Source organism: Pongo abelii, chromosome 12 (genome assembly GCF_028885655.2).
Source record: "Pongo abelii isolate AG06213 chromosome 12, NHGRI_mPonAbe1-v2.0_pri, whole genome shotgun sequence".
In the NCBI taxonomy this organism is placed as follows: domain Eukaryota; kingdom Metazoa; phylum Chordata; class Mammalia; order Primates; family Hominidae; genus Pongo; species Pongo abelii.
This window is the reverse complement of record NC_071997.2, coordinates 108,103,356-108,116,728: the sequence shown is the minus strand read 5'-3', so window position 1 is coordinate 108,116,728 and position 13,373 is coordinate 108,103,356. Positions and strand designations below refer to the sequence as shown.

General features: G+C 37.5%; 1 protein-coding gene across 9 annotated transcripts in view; it reads left to right on the top strand.

Moving 5' to 3' along the window:
• Window positions 1-13,373, top strand: part of NCOA1 (nuclear receptor coactivator 1) — a 279,034-nt gene that overhangs the window by 188,839 nt on the left and 76,822 nt on the right. For all 9 annotated transcript variants that reach the window (XM_063713752.1, XM_024242465.3, XM_024242456.3 and 6 more), the window contains 2 exons: window positions 3,095-3,272; window positions 11,606-11,785. In XM_063713752.1, coding sequence (XP_063569822.1) covers window positions 3,095-3,272; window positions 11,606-11,785 — 358 coding nt within the window. The remainder of the gene's footprint in view (window positions 1-3,094; window positions 3,273-11,605; window positions 11,786-13,373) is intronic.

Genomic DNA, 13,373 nt, shown 5'->3' with positions numbered 1-13,373 from the left:
TTATTCCTTTTTGTTCTTGCTAGAGAAAATATTAGCAATATTTTAAATGAGAACAATGGGTTGTGCTTCAATCTTGTTTTAAATCTTGGTTATATTCTTTGTGATGGAGTGATAATGGAGATGTATTACTAAATTTAATTTATTTTAATATTTGGCTTAAATAATCTTGTCCATTCATCTGTTGGCAGACACTTAGCTTGATCCTCATATCTTGGCTATTGTGAATAATGCTGCAGTGAACATGGGAGTGCAGACATCTCTTTGACATACTGATTTCATTTCCTTTGGATATATACCCAGTACTGGGATTACTGGATCATATGGTAGTTCTATTTTTAATTTTTTGAGGAACCTCCCTACTACTTCCCATAATAGATGTTCTCTTTTCTTCACACCCTCACCTACGCTTAACAGATATGAAGTGATATCTTATCATGGTTTTAATTTGCATCAACCTAAGTGTCCAAAAATGGATGAATGGATTAAGAAAATGCCATGTATACACAGAGCGGAATACTATTCAGCCTTTAAAAAGGAAATCCTGTCATCTGCGACAACATGTATGAACCTAGAAGACATTATGTTAATTAAAAGCCAGACACAGAAAGACAGATACCACATGATCTCACTTATATGTGGGATCTAAAAAAGTCAAACTCATAGGAGAGAGTAGAATGGTGGTTACCAGGGGCTGCGTGAAGGGTTGGGGGGATTGGAGGGATGTTGGTCAAAAGATAAAAACCTTTCAATTAGATGAGAAGAATAAGTTCAAGAGATCTATTGTACATTATGGTGACTGTAGTTAATAACAATTATTTTATACCTGAAAATTGCAAAGAGAGAGCTTTTAAGTGTTTTCACCACAAAAAAATGATAAGTATATGAGGTAGTGCTTATGTTCATTAGCTTGATTTGGCCATTCTACAATGTATACGTATTTGAAAACATGTATACCATAAATATATATTAGTTTTTCTCAATTAAAAACTAATCGTCTTAGCTGAAAAATGCACCTCTCAAAAATAAGGTAGAGGCAAATGGAAAAGTATATCATATCATTGGATGTGTTTACTAAATTATGATACTCATTTTTAAATCCTACCCACAAACTATGCAGAGGTTTTTATTGACATTCCAGTTCCCTTGATTTAAAAAAAAAAAATGATTCTTCCAAACATCAGAAGATGTTGCATTTTCACAGTAAAAAAAAAACAAAAAACAGGGCTGGGCATGGAGGCCCATGCTTGTAATCCCAGCACTTTGGGAGGCCAAGGCAGGTGGATCACCTGAGGTAAGGAGTTTAAGACCAACCTGGCCAACATGGGGAAACCCCATCTCTACTAAAAATACGGAAATCAGTGGGGCATGGTGGCACATGCCTGTAATCCCAGCTACATGGGAGGCTGAAGCAGGAGTATCACTTGAATCCAGGAAGCAGAGGTGGCGGTGGGCCAAGATCCTGCCACTGCACTCTCTCAAAAGAAAAAAGAAAAAGAAAAAAAGGGCCAAAGCCCACTGAGAATCTAATTGGAAGATTTTTCAACAGAAAATGCTCTAAGATTTTAAACTGATGAGATAAGATAAATTATACAAGCTATTCAGGTCATTTTCAGTATCACGTCATTTTCAGTGTCACGACATTTTCAGTATCACGTCATTTTCAAGAACAAAATTGTAACAGTGGTAACATTTCCAAACATCCATTTTCACATGCTGTCTCTATAGCATTAGTGTCTTTTTAAAAAGCAGTTTACTTTTTATTCATTGTTAAAATTTCATCTTAATCCTGAAGGAAAAAAATGTGTTTACTTTTTGGAGAGTATCTGCTAGACAGGAAACTTGGTACCCTGGCCTTTTTTTTTTTTTTTTTTTTTTGAGATGGAGTCTTGCTCTGTCGCCCAGGCTGGAGTGCAGTGGCGCGATCTCGGCTCACTGCAAGCTACGCCTCCCGGGTTCACGCCATTCTCCTGCCTTAGCCTCCCGAGTAGCCGGGACTGCAGATGTCTGCCACCACACTTGGCTAATTTTTTGTATTTTTAGTAGAGACGGGGTTTCACCATGTTGGCCAGGATGGTCTTGATCTCTTGACCTCGTGATCCACCCGCCTCAGCCTCCCAAAGTGCTGGGATTACAGGTGTGAGCCACTGCGCCCAGCCCCCTGGTCTTTTTTAAAAGGAAAAATGAGTAACCCGTCAACATTGTTAGATAGGTCCTTTAATTTCGCCGTAGATACCAGCAGACCCTGTATGATCCAAAGGATTTTTATGGTCATTTTACATTTTGTCACAAAATTCTGTAAATGTTCTATTTTTTCAGAATCTTGATTTTATTGCTTATATACATTCTGCAGCAAGTAAGCTGGAACGTGTTGCAATAAATGAAAAGATTACAAATAAGTAAGGTGCCACAGTCAACCTCTGTATTCTGGCCCTTCCTCAAGATACCAGGGTTTGTGTAATATGTGACTGTCTGCACCGAGTCAGGCACCAGAGTGTTAATATGCTTAAGCTTCATTTCTTTATTATGTTTTAGATTACAATATATATAGAGTTTCTAACTTTTCCCGTGCTCCCTTGTGGATATTATATGCCCCGTAGGATGCATATGTCTCCTTTTGGAGACCCCTGGCTCCATCTCAGTGCATAGGAAGCCCCTGTGATTTTGGCTCCTGTCCACCTCTGCTGACTCGCCTTGTACCATATACTCCAGCAGCTCCAAACTGCCTGTTCGTTTTCTTTTTGTGCTGTGCTCTCTCCACTTCCTGGAATGTTCTTCTTTCAATCCTCTTCCTCCCCCACTATGCCTTTTATATGTTAGGTAGGGGTCTGTACCTTTCTTTGACCCCCACCCTGATCCCAAATTAGACATCCTTCTGTGTGCTTATAGACTATTTTGTGTATGTCTGTGATCTGCATTTTATCACTGATATTTTATTATGTTTATGTCTCTCTCTCCTGCAGTATCACAGTTTCCTTGAGGACAGAGACCAGGTCTTGACATATATTTCTGATCTCTTTTTTAATAGAAAAATGTATAGTTTAATTTTTCTTTTATCTTTCAACCTCCAAACCATTTTTTTCTTTTGGTTTTGCAGGCTTTGGATGGATTTTTCTTTGTTGTGAACTGTGAAGGGAGAATTGTATTTGTGTCAGAGAATGTAACCAGCTACTTAGGTTACAATCAGGAGGAATTAATGAATACCAGCGTCTACAGCATACTGCACGTGGGGGATCATGCAGAATTTGTGAAGAATCTGCTACCAAAATCACTAGGTAAATAGAAATGTGTTTTTAAAAAGAATACTAGCTCTCTGTATCTTCTCTTTATATAATATGTATAATCTATAATATGTGATTATTATATCTATAATACATAGTATTATATATGTTATATGTATTTAAAATATTTTTTCAATGTGGTTTCAGTCTCAGATATAAATATGAAGGGGAGTTTCATCAAATAGCTGATGGAGAGCATTCCTTTCAGCTTCTTCCTTTATACTGTGTGAATTGTTTTCAATTTTGATTATGTTCAAGAAAGAGACAAATGTGTATCCTTTCCATTACTCTGCTCACAGAAAAAAGAATAGAAATGAGAAAGAGAGGGAGTGAGAAGGAGGGAAGAAGGAAAGAATATATGTCATATATCTACTAAAATTGATGTTTTTAGACTTAAGTGCTTTAACTGAGGAGTTCCAAGTGTGGTTGGATGGGCTATTCACTGCTGAGGAGCCTAGCTGAGAGGATGGATGGAGTCTAATTTCTAGTGTCTGTTCTATTCACTGAACCCTGTGCCGTGGGGCAGGGCTGGGACCTTAGGAGTTAAGGGACTTTTTCTAATTCTTGTAAAGGCATGGATGGACTAACAGCAAGCCTTTGTTTACTTCTTGAATTTTCAGGCTCCTCTAAAGTTTTTCAGTGCTCAAGTTCCAGTTACTCCTGGTGATTGCATTGCTGCCTTTACATCTGAGTGGGTGTGTTTTTCAATAGTCAGTGTACATTTTGTAGATAAATAAGAAAGTTTTCATATTACATTTCAGAAGCCATTCCATTTTAGATTTTTTGCTACTTTTTTCCCCCATAGTTTATTTGTTCAGTGAGCTCTGAAATAAAAGCAATTTAAAATGCAGATAAATTTACGACACATCAGTTTTTCAGACAGATACTGTGTGATAAAGTATCTGAGTTGGAGAGTTAAGACTCTACCATACCGTTTAGTATGGGAACTGAGGCATGTGGTCAGGGAAGTCAAACAATGTAAGATTCCCCTGATGTCACTGTAGGTAATACTTAAAATTTCTTTCCTTGGCCATGGACTCTAGATTCTTTTGTTCTACTGTTCACAAATTTTGAGGACTACTGGTGTATGGATTTAACTGAGCTATTGCATTTTATTTCGTATCAAAAAAACTAATTTAATTTTAGTCTCATGTTGGGTAACAAGATATTTGTTGGGTTTAGCAGCCTTCCTGGTTGGAAAGAGGCCTACAGTCACAGAAAACAAGGATGAACTGTTTTCTGACTCCTGAAGAAGGGGCTTATTGTTTGTGGAAGGGCCACATTACCTGTTCTGCCTGGTTCTCAGGATGCTGTAGATCTATGACTATTCGGGTTCCCCCAAATCACTGCCAGTAGGTAAATTTGGAGGGAGTGTCATCTACTAGCTTATGTGCTTGCTGGTGGTGCTGCTCCCGGCTGCTTACAATACAGTGATCCTCAGCTGGCCTGACAATTCATTGTTGCCTCTCTGAGTAGCCTTTCACAATAGGGAGGAATGTGAAGTTTTTGCTGCAGAGATATCTTTCTCTCATTCCCCCAATAATGGAAGAACAGAAACATTGAAAAAATAATACTACTTTATTGTACAATAGTGTAGAGAAGCAAAGATAGGGCAAGCTCAGTAATAGAATATATCACCTAATCTTACAGTGCTGGTTGATCATCCATTAGAAACCAATGAGATGGTCCCACCAGAAGAATAAAGGCCAACTACACTAACTTAGAAAAGCCAATAGCTTCTTTCAAGGTATTTCCAAAAAACATTTAGGAGAAAATTATAGTACCTATATTTAAACCTTTATTATTAGAATAATCAAAGTATTAGAAAATTAAGGAAAGAGACCAAGTAGAATCATTTTATGTGTAATTCATTATCAACCACTGGGGAAAAAAAATCAAATCAAGATTCAGAACCTATCAAGAAAGAAATTTGGAGAAAAATTTAGGATCATTATTTATATATGTGTTCACCTTATATACATATATCACATATACATGATTCAAAGCACTGCCTTCTTATTTTTGATTTGTTATTTCCAAGGAGAAATTTTGAAGAAAAAAAGTTAAAGTCAAACTTTTAAAATCGCTTTTGAATTTACGGATTTAGAAGATTTCAGTGTCTAAAATCTGTACTTTTTAAGCATAACATTTTATTTATAAGAAACAAAATCTGAATGCTGGGAAGCTGGTATGGTGAGAAATTTTGTCCAAAAGAACAAGTATACATGGATATACTTATACTTGCACAGATGGTTATAAAAAGATTATATTGTGAAAGGCTAAGATTACAAAGAATGAGATGTTAGTGAACTTAGACTTATTTGTGAAATTCTAATAAATTGGAACTTGAAGTATGAAAAAAAATTTTAAATAAGCAAGTCTTTTTATAAATTCATACCATTTATATCTCAAATGATGGAGACACGATAGTGCTTAAGAGCATAGCCTTTCTGGTATAAAACAGAAATGGGGTGTGCATTCTGACTCTGCTACTTAGTTAGCAGTGTGACCTTGGACAAGACACTTGACCCCTCTAGGCCTCATCGTTGGTAGGAAGGTTAAAGGGTAAGTGTTGCTTAGCATATTTCCTGGCTGGTATTAAATTCTTTTTGTTCTAGCTGTTATTATTATTCCTGTGACTGGCTTTATCTAAATGTTTTGGAGCTTTTAATTTCTGAATGATAGATCTACAATTATTATTAAGAACTACTAGCTGGTTTTGATTATGCTTTTAGCTTAGAAATCGATGTGAAGGAAGGACAATCTTGTTCTTTCATAGTGTGCTCTTAGAAGCACATAGAAATTATTCTGTAGAAATTGAGGCTTTTTTTTAATAGATCACATTCAGTAGGATAGTTCTGTTTTTCTTATTTATTTATTTATTTATTTATTTTTTTTTTGAGACAGAGTTTCACTCTTGTCACCCAGGCTGGAGTGCAATGGCATGATCTCAGCTCACTGCAACCTCCGCCTCCTGGGTTCAAGCAATTTTCCTGCCTCAGCCTCCCGAGTAACTGGGATTACATGCGCCCACCACCACTCCCAGTTAATCTTTGTATTTTTAGTAGAGACGGGGTTTCACCATGTTGACCAGGCTGGTCTCGATCTCCTGATCTCAGGTGATCTGCCTGCGTCAGCCTCTCAAAGTGCTGGGATTACAGGAGTCAGCCACCACGCCTGACCCTGTACTTCTTTTTTAAATTGTAGCTAAACTGCTACTTCTTCCTATACAGGGGGCTTTTGTTAGTAATTTTTTAATACTTTGGGTTTGTTTTACTAGGTTTTTTAAACATTATCAGTGGCATTTATCCTTTTAAAGAGGAATCATATGGTGAGTTAAGAAAGGACTTGCATGAAGATTAGGCATGCTGCTTTCTAGCTAGTGTAAACTACCCCCTCCCACACAAAAAATACTGAATTTTGTCAGAAGCTTTGTACCTCTAGTATAGATCTATAGCTCTTATTTCCATTCCACAGAGTATTCAGGACCTTATGTGTGTGATGCTGTTGTCTTTTTGCATAAATATGTAGCTCAGTGCCTACTGTTTAAAAGAAGATTTAGGTTCAAAAAAGTTTTGTCATAGTAAACTATTAATAGTTCAGTTAACTTAAAAAAATCGAATTAACCTTGTGAAATCAGGGTATCTAGAAAGATCACCTAAAATATTTAGCAGCTTATATTTGAGGGGCCTATAAGTTTGGAATTGAACTTGCTGTTAATTATTGTTGTTGTTTTAAGAAGATAATGATAGTTGACATATAAATTATTACCAGAATGACTTTAGTTTCTTTAGTTGTGGTGATTATTTTTCAACTTTTTTTTTCACGTCTCAAAAAGTGTTTTGTACAACTTAGATATACTGACCACCGTAACAGGTCATGAAATTAAACTTCAAGGAAGCGCCTTTCTCCTCTTCATCATTGTATGCTCTTCTCTTGGCTCCTTATGCCTACCTTAATTCCTAACCATTCCTCCACCTCTTTGCCTTTTCTCTACCTTCTTTCCTTTTACCTGAACTGAGTGTGATTAGATATTTAGCTCTTCTTCTAGTAACATTCCGCAAGTAGCTTTCTTTGTAGACACCTTCAGAAAGCTGAAACTGTCCCTGATAACCGAATAGATCAGGGTAAACATTATCTAAGCCAAGCTATAAATAAAAATGTAAAGCCTTTTTTTTTTAACTTTTATTTTAGATTCAGTGGTACATGTGCAAGGTTTGTTATATAGGTAAACTCATGTCATGGGGGTTTGTCGTACAGATTATTTCGTCACCCAGTGTATTAGTCCATTTTCACACTGCGATAAAGAACTTCCCTGAGACTGGGGTAATTTATAAAGGAAAGAGGTTTAATTGACTCACAGTTCCACATGGCTGGGGAGGCCTCAGAAAACTTACAATCATGGGAGAAGAGGAAGCAATCGCCTTCTTCACAAGGAGTCAGGAGAGAGAGAGAGCAAAGGAGGAACTTCCAGACGCTTATAAAACCATCAGATCTCTTGAGAACTCACCATCACGAGAACAGCATGGGGGGAACTGCCCCCATGATCCATTCACCTCTCTCCCTCAACACATGTGGATTACAGGTCCCTCCCTCGACATGTGGGGATTACAATTTGAGATGAGATTTGGGTGGCAACACAGAGCCAAACCATATCAACCAAGGTACTAAGCCTAGCACCCAATAGTTATTTTTTCTGATCCTCTTACTCCTCCCAGCCTCCACCCTCAATTAGGCCCCAGTGTCTGTTCTTCCCCTCTTTGTGTCTATGAGTTCTCATCATTTAGCTCACACTTATAAGTGAGAACACGCAGTGTTTGGTTTTCTGTTCCTGCATTAGTTTGCTAAGGATAATGGCCTCCAGTTCCATCCCTGTTCCTGCAGAGGACATGGTCTCATTCTTTTTTATGGCTGTATAGTATTCCATGGTGTATATGTACCACATTTTCTTTATCCAGTCTGCCATTGATGGTCATTGAGGTTGACTCCATGTCTTTGCTATTGTGAATCCTGTGGCAATGAACATACACTTGCATCTGTCTTTATGGTGGAATGATTTATATTCCTTTGGGTATATATCCAGTAATGAGATATTTGGGTTAAATGGTAGTTCTGTTTAGCTCTTTGAGGAATTACCACACTGCTTTCCACAATGGTTGAACTAATTTACACTCCCACCAACAGTGTATAAGCATTCCCATTTCTCCACAGCCTTGCCAGCATCTGTTATTTTTTTATGTTTTAATGATAGCCATTCTGACTGGTGTGAGGTGGTATCTCATTGTGGTTTTGATGTGCATTTCTCTAATAATCAGTGATATTGAGCTTTTTTTCACATGCTTGTTGGCCATATGTGTGTCTTCTTTTGAAAAGTGTCTGTTGATGTCCTTTGCCCACTTTTTAATGGGGTTGTTTTTTCCTTGTAAATTTGTTTAAGTTCCTTATGAATACTGGCTATTAGACCTTTGTCAGATGCATGGTTTGCAAATATTTTCTCCGATTCTGTAGGTTACCTGTTTACTTTCTTGACAGTTTCTTTTGCTGTGCAGATGATCTTATATTTAATTAGGTCCCATTTGTCAATTTTTGGTTTTGTTTTGATCACTTTTGGCATCTTCATCATGAAATGTTTGCCCATTCCTATGTCCAGAATGGTATTGCCTAAGTTGTCTTCAAAGTTTTTTATAGTTTGGGTTTTACATTTAAGTCTTTAATCCATCTTGAGTTGATTTTTGTATATGGTGTAAGAAAGAGGTCTGGTTTTAATCTTCTGCATATGGCTATCCAGTTATCCCAGCACCATTTATTGACTAGGGAGTCCTTTCCCCATTGCTTGTTTCTGTCAGCTTTGTCAAAGATCAGACGGCTATAGGTGTGCGATCCTATTTCTAGGCTCGGTATTCTGTTCCAGTGGTCTATGTGTCTATTTTTGTACCATGCTGTTTTGGTTACTGTACCCCTGTAATATAGTTTGAAGTTAGATAATGTGATGCCCCCAGCTTTGTTCTTTTTGCTTAGGATTGCCTTGGCTATTTGGGCTCTTTTTTGGTTCCATATGAATTTTGAAATAGTTTTTTCTAGTTCTGTGAAAAATGTCATTGGTAGTTTGATAGGAATAGCATTGGATCTGTAAATTGATTTGGGCAGTATGGCCATTTTAATGATATTTATTCCTCCTATTCATGAGCATGGGATGTTTTTCCATGTGTTTGTGTCATCTCTGATTTCTTTGAGTAGTGTTAACAAATCCTTTTTTTTTTTTTTTTTTTTTTTGAGACAGAGTCTCGCTCTGTCACCCAGGCTGGAGTGCAGTGGTGCGATCTCGGCTCACTGCAAGCTCCGCCTCCCAGGTTCATGCCATTCTCCTGCCTCAGGCTCCCAAGTAGCTGGGACTACAGGTGCCCGCCACCACGGCTAGCTAATTTTTTGTATTTTTAGTAGAGACAGGTTTCACTGTGTTAGCCAGGATGGTCTCAATCTCCGACCTCGTGATCCTCCTGCCTCGGCCTCCCAAAGTGCTGAGATTACAGGCGTGAGCCACCACGCTCGGCACGAATCCGTTTTTTATCATAGGGTCTATTTACTTTAGTTGGAGAGTTTTCCTAATAATTAGACAACTTAATCCATTTATTCAGTACATGAGAAGAGAGCTCTAAAAATGAATGGATATGCTAATTTTTACATTCATTTTTCTTTTTTTCCTCCATTTCCTTCCACTCTTTAGCCTATATATGCTCCAAAAGTGGAGGGGAAGACCTTGGACAGAAATCCTACATAACTAAACCAGACACGCATATAAAAATGTTATTCATAGCTCTTCATTTTCCACATTGTTCCCCCAACAGAATAGAAACTTCATTTCCTTTTGAAAATAGTAATATATGTTTGTTGTAACTGGGGACTTGAGATGATTCTTTCTATTAAAATCACTACTGATATTTGAATCAAGTATCAAAGTATCTTATATATTTTATTATGAAATTTTAAAGTATAAATGACTTTAGAGATAAGGTAGTAGATTCTTTTATTTTAAAAAATGAGACAGTGAGCATCAAAGATTAATTAACCTAAACCTTAGAACTTGCTAATAGCAGAACCCAAGACTTCTTACTCCAGTATAGGTTTGTTTCCATGATTTCCTCTAACACTTAATAAAGGATGAGATGGAAAAAAGGAAGGAGGGTCATTGGAGAGTGTAAGGTAGGAAAGTGTTTGGGAACAGTAAAAAAGCAGCCTTGGCCAGGCATGGTGGCTCACACCTGTAATCCCAGCATTTTGGAAGGCCGAGATGGGTGGATCATGAGGTCAGGAGTACGAGACCAGCCTGGCCAACATGGTGAAACCCTGTCTCTACTAAAAATAAAAAATTAGCCTGGCGTAGTGACGCACGCCTATAATCCCAGCTACTCAGGGGACTGAGGCAGGAGAATCACTTTAATCCAGGAGGCGCAGGTTGTGGTGAGCTGAGATCACACCATTGCACTCCAGCCTGGGTGACAAAGTGAGACTCCGTCTCAAAAAAAAGGCAGCCTTAAAAACCCTCTGATCATCTCATGACCACGTGATTTAAACATGACACTGTGACTGGGAAATTATGACCTACCACACAGTGGTTTTTACTTGAAATAGATACCTTTTCTACAGCTGAATTCATTTTTCCTATACTGGATCAGGTAACATTTCTTTTTTAGCAATCTTTTTTTATATAATAATATTGATTATCCACTATATCCAAGGTATTGTAGCATATGAACTGTGCTAGTTAAGTAAAATAAAGCAAAAGGAAAAAATGGTTATGAGAAATTGAGATTGCTCTATATTCTTAATATTTTTTTGAGTCACAGACTCTGAGAAAATTGAAATCTTCTCCCCCAGAAAGGTGCACATCCACACGAAAGCCAACCTTAAGAATCCGTGATTGCCAAGTTAAAACCCCACTTATCAATGTACCTGTGGTTTTGAATCATTTTTTCATTGTCAAAGTATAACTGGAAACCAACTGAAAAACTCATTAATTAGCTGCTGTAAAATTCTGAGCAAAATGGCTAGTAAGTTTTAATTTTTAATTTTTGCCTTTGATTATAGTATTTGAGGGGAAGATCATATGTATTTTCTTGGAAATGTTACAGTTTTCTAATTGGTAGACATTTAGATTTGCTAGGGAGATAAGTATTCTATTGCCTCAGGATGTTAGATCTGAAGAGGTCAGTCTGTCTTTTAATCTGAGTATCTAATTAAGCAGATGGCTTAAAGTACATCTTTTGTATCTTCAGAGTTTGTGCTTTTTCACCATATTCACAAGCACATAATCAATTTTTCTTCCTCAGTAAATGGAGTTCCTTGGCCTCAAGAGGCAACACGACGAAATAGCCATACCTTTAACTGCAGGATGCTAATTCACCCTCCAGATGAGCCAGGGACCGAGAACCAAGAAGCTGGCCAGCGTTATGAAGTAATGCAGTGTTTCACTGTGTCACAGCCAAAATCAATTCAAGAGGATGGAGAAGGTAAAGCCAAACGGTCTTTTTAAAGTGTTTATTTCTTCTGTGACTTTAAGGAAACGAGAGGAAATTAATTATAAACTGCCTTTTTCAGATATATTTTTGGTTACTATAATATGTATCACAGTGGCTATTCCATTTGCCATATATTCTTAATACTTAAAAAACAATAATTACTAACATCTAGAATCATTCCTTTAATATGCCCCCCAGATTCTCAGTTTTAAGCTGGCATTCTCACTAAAATGTCAAATAATTCAAACCAACTTGCTGTCTAGAAATAAGAGATGTAACTAACTGCTGCCAGTTGGAAATGTACCAGATGCAGCAGACTGTTGAACAGCTCTGATTTTTAGAAAGTTTCAAGTTTAGAGTGTAGGGAACATTGGAGAATAGAGTTGGCATTTTTCAGGCTATACAAGGTAATTTATAAGGAGAAAACTTAAGAACAGATGGAAACATGCTGAAGCTCTAATATGAACATGGTGTCAACATGGAATTAGTTAAATATGTGACAGTGGATGAGTTTTCCATGTAAACTTAGACTGGGCTAAGTTTAGAAAATCACAAATTGGGAACTGGAGTAAGGACAAGGGAAGGTAGTAGACAAGAAGTCAGTCAGATGCAAAAAAGTCATGTATGTAGCAAGTCTCACCAGGAAACAGAGGTAACAATCAACTGGAGACGTTTTACAAAATACGCATGCCAAGTCTTATTTGATTAAAGTTCATTTTTGGCTGTGTGATATTGTGTTTAACATCCTCAAAACAAAATTTGGGAATGGGACTTTGAAAAAATTGTGTATCCTAAAAGCATGAAGTCATCTGTCAAGAGCAAAATAGTGCTTCAGAGTTAAAGGTTGTTTTTCTCATATAACTATCTACACTGTGGTTATAAGAATAATCTTTGTAGCCATTAAGTACTGGTGAATATAAGAAATTGACTACAAAACTGTATTTTAAAAAACACTGTGCCACTTATATCTAACCAAAACTACTACTTGTAGTTGTTATCATCCAGTACATGAGATGCATCTCTCTCCTCTGGTATATATAAGAGCATTCAATAGGAAGGAATGGTTTATGCCAACTAACTCTCTACCTGGAGCTGTCAGTTTTTGGTTGCCAGAAATTTTATTTCTAATATACTATTATATAAGAATGATTTCAATATTATGCAATATTATGTCAGGTCCTGTAACTTTTTTTTTTTTTTTTTTTTGAGACGGAGTCTCGCTCTGTCGCCCAGGCTGGAGTGCAGTGGTGTGATCTCGGCTCACTGAAAGCTCTGCGTCCTGGGTTCACGCCATTCTCCTGCCTCAGCCTCCCGAGTAGCGGGGACTACAGGCACCCACCACCATGGCTGGCTAATTTTTTGTATTTTTTAGTAGAGACGGGGTTTCACCATGTTAGCCAGGGTGGTCTCGATCTCCTGACCTTGTGATCCACCCACCTCGGCCTCCCAAAGTGCTGGGATTACAGGCGTGAGCCACCACGTCTGGCCAACATGTACTGTTTTTATGAAAACCATTAATGGCAAGTGATAGATGTAAACCATTTTCTACTCTCTATCCTTCAATTTCCCCTTCTTGTTT